Genomic DNA, 19,072 nt, shown 5'->3' on the forward strand with positions numbered 1-19,072 from the left:
TGGGTGACCAACATATCCAAAAATCACGCAGATCAGTTCAGGGGTTTTGGAATTTTATGGAAGTCTAATTTTGACCGACCGCACACAAGGCTCCTACCCAGACACAGTTCCATGAGTTTAGGTTGTGCGGTCGGTGTATTTCGGAAAGTCTCAAAAACAAACAAATGAAGGGACACTATAGGCACCCAGACCACTTTAGCTAATTGGACAAGCAATCTGAGAATGAAGAGAGAGAAAGAACAGATATTTACACAAAACAACATAAAGAACACAAAAGTATCCCCAACTTTATCTTATGTATAAATATATAACATTTAAGGGAATTAGGCACATTGATTCTAAAAAAAATAGAAGAAAAAATAAAAAAGTGAGAGTGTAGGTACACTGAAATCAGAGATTTTGATATTTTCTTAGTTTTGCATGAAACGTTAACCATGAATGTCATATTACTGTTAGCTTTTTCTGCAATTAAATACACATATTTGTGTTTAGCGATGTCTCACAAATATAACAGCACCCAACATCTACAGATTTTTTGGGGTATTGAAAAGTTACAGCATCAAATATAGGGCTTGCCCCATTTTTAGTTTTTATACATCTGGCCAGATTGGTGTGCTGGGCCTATATTGCCTTTGAGATCGTATGGCAGCCCAGAAATGAAAATTGCCCCCATCATAGCATATCATTTGTAAAACTACATGGGGTATGTGTCCAGACTTTTTTAGCAGTCACAAACATTGGTCAAAGTTAAAGGGACACTATAGTCACCTGAACAACTTTAGCTTAATGAAGCAGTTTTGGTGTATAGAACATGCCCCTGCAGCCTCACTGCTCAATCCTCTGCCATTTAGGAGTTAAATCCCTTTGTTTATGAACCCTAGTCACACCTCCCTGCATGTGACTTGCACAGCCTTCCATAAACACTTCCTGTAAAGAGAGCCCTATTTAGGCTTTCTTTATTGCAAGTTCTGTTTAATTAAGATTTTCTTATCCCCTGCTATGTTAATAGCTTGCTAGACCCTGCAAGAGCCTCCTGTATGTGATTAAAGTTTAATTTAGAGATTGAGATACAATTATTTAAGGTAAATTACATCTGTTTGAAAGTGAAACCAGTTTTTTTTAGGTGTGAGGTGCTGTGTGTGGGGGGGGGATGCTGTGTGTGTGGGGGGGTGCGTGTGTGGGGGGTGCGTGTGTGGTGGGGTGCGTGTGGGGGTGTGTGTGTGGGTGTTGTATGTGAGGGGTGCTGTGTGTGTGTAGGAGGGGTGCTGTGTAAGTGTATGAGGGGTGCTGTGTAAGTGTGTGAGGGGTGCTGTGTGTGTGTGGGGTGGTGCTTTGTGTGTGGGGGGGGGTGCTGTGTGTGTGTGGTGCTGTGTGTGGTGGGGGGGTGTTGTGTGTGTGTTGGGGGGTGCTGTGTGTGTGGGGGGGAGCTGTGTGTGTGTGTGTGGGGGGTGCTGTGTGTGTGTGTGTGTGTGTGTGTATGGATGCTGTGTGTGTATGTTTGTGAGAGGGGTGCTGTATGTGTGTGTGTGTATGAGGGGTAATGTGTTTGTGAGAGGGGTGCTGTGCTGTGTGGGGGGTAGGGGTGCTGGGCGAGGGTAAGGGTGCTGTGGGGGGTAGGGGTACTGCTGTGGGGGGTAGGGGTATTGTGTGTGGGGGTAGGGGTACTGCTGTGGGGGTAGGTGTACTGTGTGTGGGGGGTAGGGGTACTGCTGTGGGGGGTAGGGGTACTGTGTGCGGGGGGTAGGGGTACTGTGTGGGGGGGTAGGGGTACTGCTGGGGGGTAGGGGTACTGCTGGGTGGGTAGGGGTACTGCTGTGGGGGTAGGGGTACTGCTGGGGGGTAGGGGTACTGCTGGGGGTAGGGGTACTGTGTGTGGGGGGTAGGGGTACTGCTGCGGGGGTAGGGGTACTGTGTGTGGGGGGGGGTAGGGGTACTGCTGTGGGGGGGTAGGGGTACTGCTGGGGGGTAGGGGTACTGTGTGTGGGGGGTATGGGTACTGCTGCGGGGGTAGGGGTACTGCTGGGGGGTAGGGGTACTGTGTGTGGGGGTAGGGGTACTGATGTGGGGGGTAGGGGTACTGCTGGGGGGTAGAGGTACTGCTGTGGGGGGTAGGGGTACTGTGTGTGGGGTGCTGTGGGGGGGTAGGGGTACTGCTGAGGGGGTAGGGGTACTGCTGTGGGGGGTAGGGGTGCTGCTGGGGGGTAGGGGTACTGCTGGGGGTAGGGGTACTGTGTGTGGGGGGGTAGGGGTACTGCTGGGGGGTAGGGGTACTGCTGGGGGGTTAGGGGTGCTGTGGAGGGGTAGGGGTACTGCTGGGGGTGGTAGGGGTACTGCTGGGGGGTAGGGGTACTGCTGGCGGGATAGGGGTGCTGGGGGGGTAGGGGTACTGTTGTGGGGGGTAGGGGTACTGCTGTGGGGGGGTAGGGGTACTGTTGTGGGGGGTAGGGGTACTGCTGGGGGGGTAGGGGTACTTCTGGGGGGGTAAGGGTACTTCTGGGGCAGGGACACAGCCATCCCTGGTGGTCCGGTGGTGGTAAGCACTGCAGGGGGAGGGATCTGTGTGGAGCGTTGCCATGGTAACGCTCCACACAGCATCGCGCAGGAGGACAGGAGAGCTGCTTCACAGATCCCTCCCCCTGCCTCCCGACACGGAAGCAGAGTAGGCGCCTGCCATTTCGGGCAGGCCGATGCCTACTCTGCATTGATGGTGAACCTGTGGCCGCGTGCCCACAGAGAGGGCCCGGCGTGCCATCTGTGGCACGCGTGCCATCTGTGGCACGCGTGCCATAGGTTTGCCATCACTGATCTATACACTAAAACTGCTTTATTTAGCTAAAGTAATTTAGGTGACTATAGTGTTCCTTTAACGTTCATATGTGGTTTTTTTCATTATTCACAAATAAACTGCCTTTTCACCAATGATATCATTAGCATTATACATTTTTCTGCTCTAAAACACTCATATTTGTGTAGAGTAATGTCTCACAAGTACAACAGTACCCCCTATGAATAGGTTTTATAGTGTTTTGGAAAGGTACAGGGTCAAAATTAAAATTTGCCCATTTCCGTTTTTGCAAATTGAAATTTACAGATTGGCTATTTTGCCTATGACACCATAAGGCAGCCCAGAAAGGAAAATGAACCACTCCATGGCATACCATTTGAAAAATTAGACAACCCAGGTTATTGAAAATGTCCAGTCTTTTTTTAGTAGTTATTTAGTCATTTAGTCCAGAGGATTGGAGGAAACTGTGATGTGGTTCCTATATTCAAAAAAAGGGATTAAAATCTTTGCCTGGTAATTATAGACCTGTGAGTTACTTTAAATGGACACAATAGTCACCAGAACCACTACAGCTTAATGTAACACTTGCACGGTTAGCACTGTAAATGCTGCCTCAGAGAAAAGGCAGTGTTTACATTGGTGACTAGGAACGCATCTAGTGGCAGTTACTCAGATGGCAGCTAGAGGTGCTTCCTAGTCCAGTGTTGCACATTGTGGACATTCAGCATCTCCACGTCCTGGCAACGGTGGATGACAATGGGTTCTCTAACCACCCAGGGGGAACAATTACACAAGTTTCTGGGTGTGGACAATGTTATGTCCACACTCCTTGTATATTTGGATGGTCATTTTTTATTTATATGCATTAATTTTTATGGCCGTGGCTGGGGATATCACCCCCCATTTTTAATATAACATTTATTACATGATGCCCATGAGTAAGGGGCACGTGTACCCTCCCCCCCCCCCCCCCCCCCGTTGTTTTACAAATCCTATTCCTATGGGATGCGACTTTTCTCGTGACTAGGCAGCAATGGCAGCCCAGTCTCTAGCTTCAACGTTTAATAGATATTTCCCACATGGTTAACCCTCATATATAGTTAATCCTCAGCCGTCACATAGATAACCATCACATTGCCAAACGTTATTTAACAATCTGCCCCCTTGGCAAACAATTTGGACTTTTAAAATCCGCGCCTGGGTTTGAAGCAAAAGGGCCCAGATTTTAACAATCCAGGTCTGAATTAAATCCATCTGTCAAGCTCATTTGGTTCGCTGTCTGTAAGATATGGATATCGTTAAATAGTATGAACAGGGCCATTTAGACTTTAGTGTATAACCTTGTGTGACACTCATGAGGGAGGTACAAGTGAGCATATAATCGGGGGTGAGTCTTTCAAAATATTATCAGATCCTCTGTAAGGAAGGGTCCCAAACCTTACTAAAATACCTGTGCTAATCATGTTCTATGAAGAGAAGTGTCCAGGTAAATATGGTGGGTCTGGCAACCCAGCTACCAAAACCTCAAGATAAACACAAAACCAGGATGAAAACCCCAGGTCTTTAACCACACAGCTTAGAGACATCAGATCATTGTTCACCCCAACAGTTCAGGAATTGGGGAATGTCAACATTTTACAATGGGGTTTTGATAAAAACTGGATGATGCCTTCCCAACTAGTTTAGCCTTTTATTTGCAATTGAGTTCTAGCTATTTTTCACAATTCACTGTTTAGTAAACAACCCTCACCGGCTATTTTATTAAAATTGCAGAATGTAAACTCTAGTTTGGCTTCTCCAAACTGGAGTCAACAGGAGGCATTTTAATATGTGTATAAGCACAACAAACCCATGTTAATTGATTTACAATATTTACCATTTTATAGAAATGATCTTAGGTCTATATTTTCATTAATTAAAAAAAAAAGAAAAATCTGAAATCAAAGGCAGAGAAAGCACTGCACCTTTAAGGACTGCTTAATTCAGCTGCTGAAAATAAACTGACTAAGTGCAAACCTTGTAGTGAATGGCAAATCTCCAACATTTTGTATATCATGGTAAGTTAACTGATAGTGTGTCAGTATGTATTGGAAAAACATATTTTGTTTCTGGCAGGGAATCTACAGAACACAAACAGGATTATTTACTTTGGATTGTAACAAATGAAATCCAAATTGTTGTCATAAAAATTTCCATAACGCAGCTATAGTCACAGCTTTGGTTGTTTTAGCCTCAATTTTGCAATCTGGATTTAATTTGCTAAATTTAGGAATAAGTTTGAGGAATAATCACAGGAGAGAGAATAACAGATATCAATAGAAAAGTCTATCCGGCGTATTTACTAACTTCCAAATTGTAGAAACTTTAAATCCTATTTTTGCCAAAATAGTTCCATGTGTATTCAGTGTTCTACAATACAGAGTTCGGTGAATAATTCTCAAGGTTATTTACTGAAGCAGGATGTAGTGGTTATGATGATATATTTTAGGTCAACCATTATATCACTTGCAATTCTTTGGTGAGTTTCTGACAATTCAGTTTGGTGATTAATCCAATGGGGTTTATTCACTAATCATGTAATTTTTGTAAATGGAAATGTAATTTCCAAATGTTGTGACCCTTGCCGAGATGGTGAGTTTTCAAAATAATATTTTCTCTCCCCATGAATCATAAAATTTGGCTTTTAGTTCCTTGTAGTTTTTTAATAAATAAAATTGCATGTTGTATAGCCATCCATAGTTCAAGGTGTAGTACGGTTGCCTTTCAAAAAGTGGTCTTCTTTGTGTTTAATTTTTTTTCTTGATTAGATTATTGTCATTGCTGCTACAAAGTGTGTTCACTGTGTAGATTTATTTGGTTTTTATTACAACATACCTATAAAATGTTATTATAGTAAATATTTCACAAATGTCTAACAAGGATGCTCATTAAAGGAACACTCCAGTATTGTAAATAAATACATGCTGGCTTTATGTTTGACAATAAGGAGGGTGCAAATTTAGGACACACTGCTGTGCTTTAGGGATTTGGCTTGTTCCATTCAAGTATGGATGCCCCCCCCCCCCCCCCTGAATTCTAAAAAAAATAACCCAGGACTTTCCACAGTGGATTAAGGCTGCCAGTGTATGTGTGAGGTGGCTGAATTATGTTCAGGCATATTACCCCTGGTGGTCCAGTGGAGGGTGAGTTGCAATGCTGTGTCTATGATTCAGCCCTGGCTATAGCCCTCTGAGTCATCAAAAATCTCTGGGGAACCACAAAATCTGTCAATTAGTGCTAAGCAGGGAGATATTTTATTTTCCCTGCCAGCTCAAGGAAGTCCTCCAAAGAACATGCCTCTCAACCATCACGATACCGTTGGGACAGTCCTGCTTTTCATGACCTGCCATCCCACCTTAGTTCCCCGGTGCTTTTAAGGACAGGAGGGAACTAATGCAAACATTCATAGCACAAGCTCAATAATAGATGTACTCGCACTATGATTAGGGCACTAGTACCCTGCAGGGAGCACTGGAACTGTGGGCCTGCATGATGGATAGGTAGCCTGGTATGCATTCACACCGGGCTAACGCACCCCCATTCCTGGTGGGTGTCCCTAGCTCTCACCCCTTTTTAACCTCCCACTGGTGTCCTGATTCGCAGAGCAGGAGCTGCAGGCCCCAGACGGGGCCCTTGTCTGAGCTGCTTAATGGTTAATTTGGCCTGCAACTCCAGTTGATATTTTACTATTTAGCCATTTTCAAATGTCATACTTCTAGTAAAGTTGAATGTAGACTCAAGCCTTTCTGGATTGAGCAGCACAGATGAAATCTGGAACCAAATGATGGAAATCTTGAACTGAACACTTAGAGGGACAGTATAGTCACCCAGACAACTGTATCATAATGAAGCTGTTTTGGTGAATAGCTCATGCCCCATGCAGTCTCACTGCTCAATTCACGGCCATTTATGAGTTAAATAACTTTTTTGTTTTTGTTTATATAACCCTAGCGGCACCTCCCCTGGCTGTGACAGACACAGCCTGCATGCAAACAAAATGGTTTCATTTTCAATCAGATGTAACTTACTTTAAGATTTATCTCCTGCTCTGTAAATTTAATTTTAATCACATACAGTAGACTCCTGCAGGGTTTTGCAAGCTATTAACAGAGCAGGAGATAAGAAATTCTAAATTAAACAGAACTTGCAATAAAGGAAGTGTATATATTAGATGACTGCTTACAGGAAGTGTTTAGGAAGGCTGTGTAAGTCACATGCAAGTAGGTGTTACTAGGGCTGCATAAACAAAGTGATTGCAAATTGAGCAGTGAGACCACTGGCATACACACAATCCATGGGGCCCGGTGCGAAACTGATCCATGGGCCCCCCCTCTCTCCCTACCTCTCCACCCCAACAGACACACACACACGCTGAACGGGCCCCTGGAAATCCATAACCACTGGGTGGCCCTAACAACATGGGCCACCCGATGGGCCCCTTGAACGTATAATAGGAATTACGAGGAGTTTTAGGATATAGGGGTGTTGATTTACACAATGATTTAACATTATATATTTTATTTCCTCTCACTTATAAGCTAGCACCGATGCAGATATAATTTGCATTTCACAAAATGAGGTAAACCTAGTATTAAGATAAAGGAGTATTCACAATATAAAATAGAAACTAGAAAGAAGGTCATAAGTTAGAGGTGTTGATATACATAAAGATTCAGTATTATAGATATACTGTATTCATTTAATTATTTATTAAAATAAAAAATTCTCTCCTCCCCATCAATTGAGTATTTATGTTATAAAGTACAAATTGCCAAGAGATCTAGAAGTTAGAGGGTTTGATTTACACCAAGCATGTCAAACATGTGGCATGCGGCCCACAATGCTTATTTTTGTGGTCCGGCTACCCTGGGCCGCTTTCAGCTGTGGATGCGACCAGCAAGACAGGAAAAATATTCCCTGATTCTTGCCCCATGGCCAAATAACAAACAAGAGTCCTGCGCATCCAGTATAGGTGTGCACACCCAGGTGCTACCACAATTTATTTGAGGACAAAGTTAAAGCAGCAAACGTTTCGAGCAGCAGCCCTTTCTCAATGCTAATGTCCTGGACATGGCCTGGACATTAGCATTGAGAAAGGGCTGCTGCTCGAAACGTTTGCTGCTTTAACTTTGTCCTCAAATAAATTGTGGTAGCACCTGGGTGTGCACACCTATACTAGTGTTGTATATACACTGGTTGTATATAGACTGTTGGGACTTCAGTGTGGAGTATCTGTAGCACAGGTCTAATTTTTCTTTGTTTATACTTTGAATTTTGTAGGCATTTTTTGCCTCTACCTCACCCTATAAATATTACTTTCCCGGCCACAAGAGGGCAGAGTGGCTGTGTGTCTGCTGAGCGGATCAGAGCAGCCACTCCCCCTTCCCTCCTGCTCGCAGTGCCAGAGGAGCATCTGGAGCTGGAGGACAGACAGCAAATCGTAAGGTAGGAGAAGAGGGGCAGTGTATTTATTTGAGGAAGGGAGGGGGCCAGTGTATTAGAGTGGTGAGGGGAGGGGGAGAGTGTATTAATGGGAGGGAGGGGGGCAGTGTATACATTTAAGAGAGGGAAGGGACAATGTATTAACTTGGGGGAGGGGGACACTGTATTACATTGGGGAGGGGCAGTATATTAAAGGAACACTATAGGGTCAGGAACATGTATTCCTGACCCTATAGTGTTAAAACCACCATCTAGCCCCCTGGGCCCCTCATGCCTCCCTAAATATTGCAAAATCTTACTTGTATTCAAGCCTGAAGCTTTAGCTCTGCATGCTGTTTGCTTCAGAATAGCAAGCTGTCTGCTGACATCATCAGAAGTGCTGGCCTGATCCAATCCTTCATAATTTCTATTTTATATCATGCAAAACAGGAGAAGACAGATGCTAGATGGTCTCAAACTAAAGCAAGTTATGAGACCCTAAGCATCCCTGGATATAAGTATAGCTTACTGGAAAAATAAAAAATGTATATAAATGCTAGTGGCTAGTGGGCGTTTTGCAACTATTACTCTTTTGTTCTCACATGGGCACTTACTAAACACCTTGGGTGTGGAGCACCTTGATGATGCTCTAATCCACTACTTTTGATTTATTCGTTTTTTCTTTCTCTACTATGTCTGTCTACCTAGTTGAAAAGGGAGAGAGGCTTTATAAAGTAACTGTCAGTACATTTGTCACTGACCTCTAATCTTGTTCTATATTTCTCTCTCCATATACTGCTTTATCTCCCTTTTGCATTATTAGGACCCCCGGTATACAGTTATATTCTCTGAGTATTTCTTTTGGACTCCTGTACACCGCAAGGGGGGCTGGGGACCTACACTATACCATCAAGTCTTAGGTTGAAGTTCCAGCTTCTAATATGCAATTGAGGAACGTATGGCTGTGGGGTTACTAGGGGTAGGGGTATGGATACTTTCATTTAGTAATTTTCATTAAAGGATTTTTAATTTTCATTCCTTGTATCCCATATAGACCTCTGCACTTTGAGTTTAGTGCATATGTACCCTATCCCAGGTCTGCCAGACAGTAGGGATCGGATCTTTTGTATATACTTTATTTATATATATATATATATATATATATATATATATATATATTTTTTTTTTTTTTGTAGCACTTTCCTCTCTGTTTTGGGTGCTCTAGCCACTAGCATTTATATACATTTTTTATTTTTCCAGTAAGCTATACTTATATCCAGGGATGCTTAGGGTCTCATAACTTGCTTTAGTTTGAGACCATCTAGCATCTGTCTTCTCCTGTTTTGCATTTACCCAGTTTAGGGGTTAAGCCCCTGGAGACCCCTGGAGTCTCCTTGCGGTACACAGGATAGCGTGGCCAGACTGTCACTGTCCCATCTGGTTCAGTTATTTGGTCTGTCCCCCGCTACCTGCCTCTTGTTTCTTCTATTTTATATCATACATACTAATTTATCCATATTACTAAGTGAACCGCAATTAGTGATCTGTAATTATAGTAAAGACATTGTTATCTTATAGGTGAAGAGGAGAAAACAAATCATTCCCATATATTAGTTATGCCTCTTCATAATAACTGTTTTATATCATAAATACTCAATTATCCATAATGGTAAGTGTACACACTAAATGATCTGCAGTTGTAAAATAAAAAAGACTAAAAAAAACACTAATAGTTTCCCTCACATCATGTTCCACCCTACTCCTCCTATCTATTTTATGACTTCAATATGAATTTAGTTAGAATATCCCTTATGCCACCATTTGTGACCTCCAGTGACCCTCTATATACCCTTTCCCCAGGGCCGGATTAACATAGGGGCTGGTGGAGCTGCAGCTCCAGGCCCAGGCCCATGGAATAGGCCCATTGATTTAAAAAAAAAAAATTTTTTTTTTTTTTTTTTACACACTACTCTTTGGGTTGCCAGGTATTTCTCATGTATTTCTTATGGTTGCCAGGTATTTCTCTAAAGTATTTCCCAGGTATTTTAGGCTGCCTAGCCAGTGCCGGTATTGCAGTAATACCGGCAATACAAATGTCTGTCTCAGTATAAACAGAGATTATTCTGCAATACCAGCGGCGACCAGTAGGGATCGCTGTTTGTATAGAGAGAGGCAGGGATAAGAAGTTACAGCATCTCCCTCCCTGCCTCTCTCTACTCACTAATCCACAGGGGAGCAGCTCTGCACAGAGAGTCCAGACAGCAGGTTCAAACCTGCGAGACATGGGGGCAGTGAGAGACTTGGGGACACTGAAACATTGGGACACTGGGAGACATAGGGACACTGGGGAACATGGGGACTCTGATACACTAGGGACACAATGGCCCCATGTCTCACAGTGGCCCCTAGTCTCTCAGTGTCCATATGTCTCCCAGCCAGTGTCTCCCAGTGTCCCTGGTGTCTCTCAGTGTCCCATGTCTCCCAGTGTACCTAGTGTCTGTGTCCCTAGTCTCCCAGAGTGCCCTAGTCTCTAAGTGTATCTCAGTGTCCCCAATGTCTCCCAGTGCCTCAGTGTCCCCAAGTCTCACAGTGTCCCAATGTCTCTAAGTGTCCCCTAGTGTCCTAGTGATATCGGGACACTGGGCGACATGGGAACACAGAGACATGGAGACCCTGCAGGACACAGGGAAACATGGGGACACTGGGCGACTTTAAGACTTGGGAGATATGGGGCACTCCCAGTGTCCCCATGTCTCCCAGCCAGTGTCCTTAGTATCTCAGTATCTCCATGTCTCCCTGTGTCCCCCAGTATCTCCATGTCTCTCAGTGTCCGTATTGTGCCACTGTCCCAATGTCTCCCAGTGTCCCCATGTCTCCTAGTGTCTCAGTGTCCCCTAGTATAAAAGAAAAAATCTCAGGCACTCACTGTGATAGATTTAAGCAGGTTTATTGGACACCGCAACGTTTTGACCTGTACCCAGGTTTTCATCAAGTCTCCAGTGTCCCCTATGTATCACAGTGTCCCCTATGTATCAGAGTTTCTCAGTGCCCCATGTCTCCCAGTGTCCCTGGTATCTCCCAGTGTCCATAGTGTCTCAGTAGCCCTAGTCTCTCAGAATCCCCTAGTATCCCAGTGTCCACGTGTCTCACAGTGCCCCCAAGTGTCTCAGTGTCTCCTAGTATAAAAGAGAAAAATCTCAAGCACTCACTGTGATAGATTTAAGCAGGTTTATTGCAATGTTTTGACCTGTACCCAGGTCTTTATTGAGTCTCCTGTGTCCCCTATATATCACAGTGTCTCAGTGCCCCATGTCTCCCAGTGTCCCCTCACGTCTCATAGTCATCCAGTGTCCCCTAGTATCTCAGTGTCCCCATGTCTCCCAGTGTCCCAATGTCTCTCAATGTCCCCTAGTGTCCTAGTGACATGGGGACACTGGGAGACATAGGGACACAGACACTGAGGGACTGGGAGACATGGGGACACAGACATGTCCCCTTTTTGTGTATGTTTGCCCTTTTTGGCAGTTCTGGTTATGTGATTTGTGTCAGTGGCCCACCCTTTTACCCCATCCATAGACTTCCTGCTTTACTGGACACTGCTGTTAGGGGGTATGGTATAGGACCGGTTTGCTTGAAAGATGAAAGCGTGAGATTAGCATAGGGTATGTGTTTTCTCATAGCTGCATCCTATGAGTTTCCCTCCAGCACCATCTCCATCAGATACATGATGCTTAGGAGGTAGGGCTGTTTTAGTGTTGTTGGTCAATAAGATTTTGTAATTAGGCCCATCTTAATCTGGCCCTGCCTTTCCCCCTTCTTCTTCAGCCCTCTTATTCCTTCAATTCTGGTATCTTGTCAATATTTAATTGTAGTTTTATGGGAATTTGGTAGTTTTAGTCCAGGCTTCAAGGTTTGTGGGAGAGTCAAAACTGAGCCATGTGTCTCCCCATCAAACCAATAGTTTTGATGGGTAACCCCATCTATATGTGGTTCCATGTTGTTTCAGGGGTTCCAGGGTGTAACATATTCTTCCTCACTTTGTGGTCAGCGGCCGTGCGTCTGCACGACTAACACTTGCGATATGTTAATGGATGCCAGCCGCTGCGGTTCCACAGCCAATAATACCCCCATGTCTGCTCACGTGTATGACAACGTTGGCGTGCATGTGACGTCACGCACGCACACACCGCGTGCGTACGCTTTGAGGTCAAAGAGCGATCCCGGCCAATCAGAAAGGTAAAGCAGGTATAAAAATATCCACTGAGGATATCTTTTAAACTTAAATCTGCTAGCTTAATTTTAAGTGCAGTAAAGCTATTCGTTATCTACTTGTGTGACATAATTAGGTTGATCTCCAGAACTCTGGTGTATTATCCACTTTCTCTTCATGAGATATAGGGGAGGGGGGGGGGGGGAGCCAGACACTCTTATAGGGTGGGTTTCGTCTTTCTTTTCTTTATCCCTTGCCTTAATATTTTTTTTTTTTTGGTCTAGATTTTTCAGGAGCAATGGAAGATTTTTTTTAATTTAAAATCAGCTTCTCAACTCCTTGTTATGTATAGCAGGAGCTCATAAGAATCTGTTTTTTTCAGACTTTCTCAGATTGCACCAATGTAATAATTAGTGCAGTATAAGTAACTTTCACTTTTGCAGCTTGTCTGAGAAGTCAGCAGTGATACCTGGACGGAATCATTCTCCAGGCATATCAAGCGAGATTTTGTATAATAATCCAACACCCCTATAAATGAGTGCTGATATTCAGCTCTTTTTAGATAAGGTTATATCCATTATTCAATTGGCTTCCTTGCAGAATCATAGGTTTTGTGGCAACCTTGGATTGAGAAACATCGGTGGGTAAGCTTCTAGTGCTGCCACTATTGTATATACATAATGGAGCTGTTTCACTTGCTCACCTCCTTCAACCGTACAAGCTGTAGGTTCCTAGGCAAAATCGTCCCACTGGCACTTTAATGCAGTCAACCGGAGAGTGATGGGAAAGGAGGAGCCAGGAGGGTGAACGCTCCTATCGCAAGTGTTGAACTCTGCCTGCAGCCACTTTGAGGTAGGCATACTCATCATGATGACATAATGATCGTCATTGTGATGACACAACAGCCCCCCCTCAGGCCCCTCCCCCTTCCCACTGGGCCACTGTTATAGAAAAAAAAAGGCCTGAGCCAAATTTGCCCCCCAGTATGGCGCTGTATCAGACTGATCCTACCAAAAAGGGCAGTTTGTAAACGTTTTATTAGCGTACCCTGGCATGGCACCAGAGGTGTGTAGTGGTTATGATCAGTGGTGTATTTTGGATTTGTGCTGCCCTAGGCACAACTCAATTCGGGCACCCCCAAATCTAGATTTGCCCATCCCCTCCCCCCTCCAATTCGTGTGAAGGCCAGTTTTTTGACTGACAGACACAGGCCCTCATTGATACATGCATTGACATACACTCAATGGCAGATACAGTCATTGGCACACACATACATTAAATTTGTTTAAGGGGGGGGGGGGGGAGAGAGGGGCTTTTTTTTTTTTAGATCATTTTGGACAAGTAATAGAGAACTCACACAGGCTCATGTAACAGCTCACTTTACACGAGGAGACCTAACAATACTTAAAACTAAATTGAAGTAAATGAATTTCCTTTAAATAATAAGATTATGTTATAAAAGACGAGAAGAAAGTGCAAACATATCCAAAATTCCCTTGCTTTAATAAGATTTTTTGTTTTGCCATGAAAGCTGTTGCTAGTAACTTTCTTATTCTATCCAGAGGGAGTGCATATCAGTACATATTGGCCAAGCTGGAGTGCAGATTGGTAATGCATGCTGGGAGTTGTACTGCCTAGAACATGGAATCAAGCCTGACGGAAGCATTGCCTCAGATAGCACAAATTCCTCCGCACACCCCTTTTTCAGTGAAACCGATGGTGGAAAACATGTCCCCAGAGCTGTGTTTATCGACCTGGAACCCACTGTTATTGGTAAAATGATTTTAATTAAAGTTTTATCACTCATGTCTGTAATAAAGCAATACCCTAGGCCAAACATAAAGTGATGTAGTTTTCAGCTTATAAGTAATTCTAGCAATGTTTTTCCAGCCCTGAGTAAAAAACAAAAACAAAAGAAGTTTGTTGTTGTTTTTTTAATACTCACAGGTTTGGAATACCAGAAGTTTTTATTGTGTTTTTTTTCCTGAAAGGTTGTCATGTATTTATTTATTTTTTCTAAATTCTTTATTAGTAATATTCAAAAATAGAAAGAACAATACAAACTACAAGTGCACGACACATATATCATAAACAAAAGGCATAGGCATGTGTGTGAGGTTTAGTGATGTATGCAAACATTGAAATGCAAAGAAAATGTTGACAGATAAAGGCACATTAGTAACTTTATTTATCCCTGACATCAGTGATATGATCTGCTGAGCCAGGTAACCATCATTCTTGCTGTGGGGATGTCTATCACAGATAGATAGGTAATCCTTGGAAAGCAAGATCCTTTGAGATTCCCAATTGTGTAATTTTATGGCATAATAGCAATTATTAGGTACTGTCATATTGTGCCAAGGTTAGCAAGGAGAGTCTTGCAATTTTCAGATCATATTTTGAAGAATGCCTGTCTGAGCAAGTTGTACTGCAAAAGTGCTTCAATTAATTAAGTGTCTATGTCCAGCGTGCTGCACACTTGAGCCCAATTGGGGGATGTTTGTGTCGAAAGAGGGATGAGAGAAGAGAGGTACATTAGGTTGATGGGTGAGTATGAGTTGCCAAGTCCTACAACCCCACATCCCCTTGGGAGGTGGTAGTGGGAGTGTGGAAAATGGTGGGGTAGTGAGGCTGGTGACTGTCGACATTTGTGTCATTATTGATGGGTTATTTTCAGAGAGGTTTCAGAGACTAGTTATGTTACCAGAGATGGCAAGTCATCAGGGCATTGTAGTGTCTGCATCCAACCATGGATCTCATATCATACAGAATTTCTTTTAGGGGTGTCATGGATTTCTAAAGTGAGACTGTCCATATCTATACCATCCTAAATTTTATTTTGGGAATACATGGTGTGGACCTTTCTCATCGCTCTACGTGTATTTGGTGCTATGTGCACTGTAAGTTTGTTCTCTGATCTTGTAAAACAGGGCTGCCCAACAGGTAGATCCCCAGATGTTGTAGAACTACAACTCCCATGATGCTTTGTCATTCTGAATGCATTCTAAATGCATGCAAACAATTATGGGAGTTGTAGTTCCACAACATCTGAGGATCTACCTGTTGTATTTGGAGATTAGTAGCAGACATTGTCTGTCTAATACTCTAGTAAGTATGGATGATATGCTCAGCCATAGTGGCTGTAGCTTTGGGCAAGTCCACCAATAATGGTAGAAAGTATCCACCTCACCACATTGTTTCCAACAAAGATTGGAGGATGATCAGTGCTTGATGGCCAGGTGGTGAGGTGTTCGTTACCATCAGAATAGCAACTTAAACACCTGCTCTTTACACCCTGTTCCAAATTATTATGCAAATTCTATTTAAGTGTCATAAAGATTAAATATTTAGTTTTTCAGTTTAACTCATGGATGGCATTGTGTCTCAGGGCTCTTTTGATCACTGAAAACAATCTCGGACACCTGTGATAATTAGATTGCCAGGTGAGCCCAATTTAAGGAAAAACTACTGTGGCGAAACCAACTTCGCCACTGTGAACTGGAGAAGCCTGGTTGCCCGCCTGCTGCCTTTGGACTATGGACCAGACTTTATGGGAATGTGATACCCCAGATAGCTATACCATGGAGCCTATTCATATAATGAAAGACTATGGGAAAGACTTTAGCTCCATGGCAATTGTACTGTGTGAATAGGATCTGCGCCCTATTCGGTAGTTTTGTGCGCTCAGATCCCAGCTATCTGGGGATATGTGAAATGTCTGTGTGTTATGGTTAAAAAGTTACTTTCTGAATTTTAAAGTGTTTTATGTCTTTCTGTAACCATGTGGTTAATGGAGTCTGTCTCTGTGCTGGAGATAATTAGATTACTTCTTTAGCACAGAGAAGGCTCTGTAAAAAAAAACAGTCTGAGCTGGGAAGCTAGGGGTTTTAAAAGATACTTTACTAACTTTTGAACCCCTGGTCTGATCCATGCCATTTTTTTAATATGTTGTTCCCCTGAATGGATTGATTGTGGATATGTATTTTTATGTGAATGTGTATGGTTTTAGAGTTAGGAAAGTTGTGTAAAAGTATATTTTAAACTGTATGCATAATGGGATTATGTGTCACACTAAGGGAAGGGGATGTGTGGGAGGTAACATCTATGTCATTGGTTCTTTTATGCCTCCCCCTGGGTGTGGCCTGTATGTGTGAGTTGGAAATAAAAGCCAGGCTGGATGAGCCAGTCCTGAGTTCCTGTTTTACCCTCAAAGTGAAGTGTCGTCTCATTATTGGGGGAAGGATTGATTGCATGCTGTTCCAGTTGACTGCTAGGAGTGTAAGCCTATTCGTATGGTTCCTATTCAATGGTCTACAGCATTCAGAGGCTTGAGAAGATTCATATGCTGAATCGGTTCGGTGATTGTGGTGTCTGCCAGAGTGCTTGGAGTCCTCAGGAAGCGCTAGGAGCATCCATTAACGGAGGTACCCAGTCGGGGTGCCAGGCGATCCGTTACATTACCAATGGATTATTAAGCAGAGCACCATTTTCATGCAGTATGGGGAAGAAAAGGATCTCTCTGCTGCCGAAAAGAGTGAAATAGTTCAATGCCCTGGATGAGGTATGAAAACATTAGATATTTCACGAAAACTTAAGCAAAGAAATGGCTGCATTGGGCAGAAAAATACATGAAGACTAATTTTCAAACAGTCCTGTTCACTGATGAGTGCCGTGCAACCCTGGATGGTGCAGATGGATGGAGTAGTGGATGGTTGGTAAACGGCCACCCTGTTCCAACAAGGCTGCGACGTCAGCAAGGCGGTGGTGGAGTCATGTTTTGGGCCGGAATCATGGGAAGAGAGCTGGTTGGCCCCTTTAGGGTCCCCGAAGGTGTAAAGATGACCTCTGCAAAGTATGTGGAGTTTCTGACTGACCACTTTCTTCCCTGGTACAGAAGGAAGAACTATGCTTTCTGTAATAAAATCCTCTTCATGCATGACAATGTACCATCTCATGCTGCAAATAATACCTCTGCATTAATGGCTGCTATGGGGATAAAAGGAGAGAAAGTCATGGTGTGGCCTCCATCCTCCCCTGACCTCAATCCTATTGAGAACCTTTGGAGCATCCTCAAGCAAAAGATCTATGAGGGTGGGAGGCAGTTTACAGTGTGGCCAGTGTTATAGATATTGGAGATTTGTCCCTTTATGGTCGGAGTGCCCATGCAGTCCAGTCCTGTTCAAATGTGATAAGAAATGATGTGCCAGCTTGTTGGATGGCAGGGTTAGATGCAAAGCTATCAAGCTGCAGGTACCTAAGGTAGTCAAAAGAGGATAAGGAGGAATATTCTGTATGTCCGTGCACTCAGCCGCGGCGTCACAAGCACGGTGTGGGAAGAAAGGTGAGTAAAAACACTTTTCCCATGTGATTGGAGGGGGCAGGTCACTTAAACATGCACACTCACTGACAGACACATACTGATTTGATATACACATGCACTGACAGACACACACATTGATTTGATAGAGACTCACTGACTGAGACAGACACTCTCATGGACAGACACTCTCACACTCACTGACTTGATACACACTCACAAAAAGAGATACATTCACTGACTGACACACAGAAAACCAAACACTCGCTGATTTTTTTTGTTTTTTAAATTCTTTATTTTTGAAGCGCATTGTCAGATATTTTGTGAAGCTAATACATTTAATGGGTTACATGAGGTGATGCAGTGACATAGTGGTAAAGAGGGTTTTTTTTTTGGTTAATGCATAAGAAATAAACAAGCTTATCATAGAAGTTAACATGACATCCAAACAAGAGTTAGTCAAAAACAAGGTAGCGTAGACCGCCCCGTGGGTGGTCCTGTATTTACAAAATGGTAATAAAAACCAGGCTGGGTGTTCCAGCACCTCCGATTCTGCTTGACCCTCAAAACGAAGTGTCGTCTCGTTATTGGGGGAATTTGATTGTATGCTGACTGCCAGGAGTGTAAGCGGATTGTATGCTTTTCCTGTTCAGCTGATTCCAGGGTTCGTGTGTTTCCAGTTCGGGAGTTGGTGAATTCGTACAGTTTGGAATTCGGGAGATTGGTGATTGCTCTAGCTGCTGGTCTATGAAAAAGGGAATTATCGCCTAAACGATTTTTATCTCCTTCTGAGTGAAACTGTCCGTTACAGTGATCCTGCGAGGGTTGTTAGGCAGGTACAGATTGTCGAAGGGACAGCGTCCCCCAGAAGTCCTGGACAAGGAGTTTGTCCAGGAAGGACAGCGTTCTGGACATCACACCTCCATAGTCAGGCTTGGGGCCTGCGGCATCCGCCATGTAGGATATGCCATGTGGTGTTTCCTCGCTGTTTGAGGCAGGATTGCACAGCCCTGGTGATGTGAGTGAGCCTCCAGGGTGGGGACTGGGATCTCCCCCACCGTTCCGAAGGGGGGGGGGGGGGTAGCAGGGCACCATCAAGATTTGGACGAAGGTCTTCCTGAGTTTGGCTGGGAGAGCGGCCAAATCTCCCCTCCATAGTGCTCGTTAGGCTTCACTCCAGCCCGTTGAGGGCTCAGTCTGGATGGCTGCTACTGACCGTACAAAGCCGGTCCATTCACACCAGGTATTCATGCTTCGCAGCCTGACCCAGAAAGAGCGACGGGAACACGGGTAAGTGGCT

At 43.9% G+C, this 19,072-nt stretch overlaps 1 protein-coding gene across 1 annotated transcript in view; it reads left to right on the plus strand.

The window, feature by feature from the left end:
- Positions 1 to 14,005: 14,005 nt before the first annotated feature.
- Positions 14,006 to 19,072, plus strand: part of LOC134603694 (tubulin alpha-8 chain-like) — a gene marked incomplete at its 5' end in the record, with an annotated part of 54,394 nt that continues 49,327 nt past the window's right edge. The window contains one exon of the mRNA XM_063449872.1: positions 14,006 to 14,228. Within this exon, the coding sequence (XP_063305942.1) occupies positions 14,006 to 14,228 (223 nt within the window). The remainder of the gene's footprint in view (positions 14,229 to 19,072) is intronic.

This window comes from Pelobates fuscus, chromosome 3 (assembly GCF_036172605.1).
Source record: "Pelobates fuscus isolate aPelFus1 chromosome 3, aPelFus1.pri, whole genome shotgun sequence".
Classification (NCBI taxonomy): Eukaryota; Metazoa; Chordata; class Amphibia; order Anura; family Pelobatidae; genus Pelobates; species Pelobates fuscus.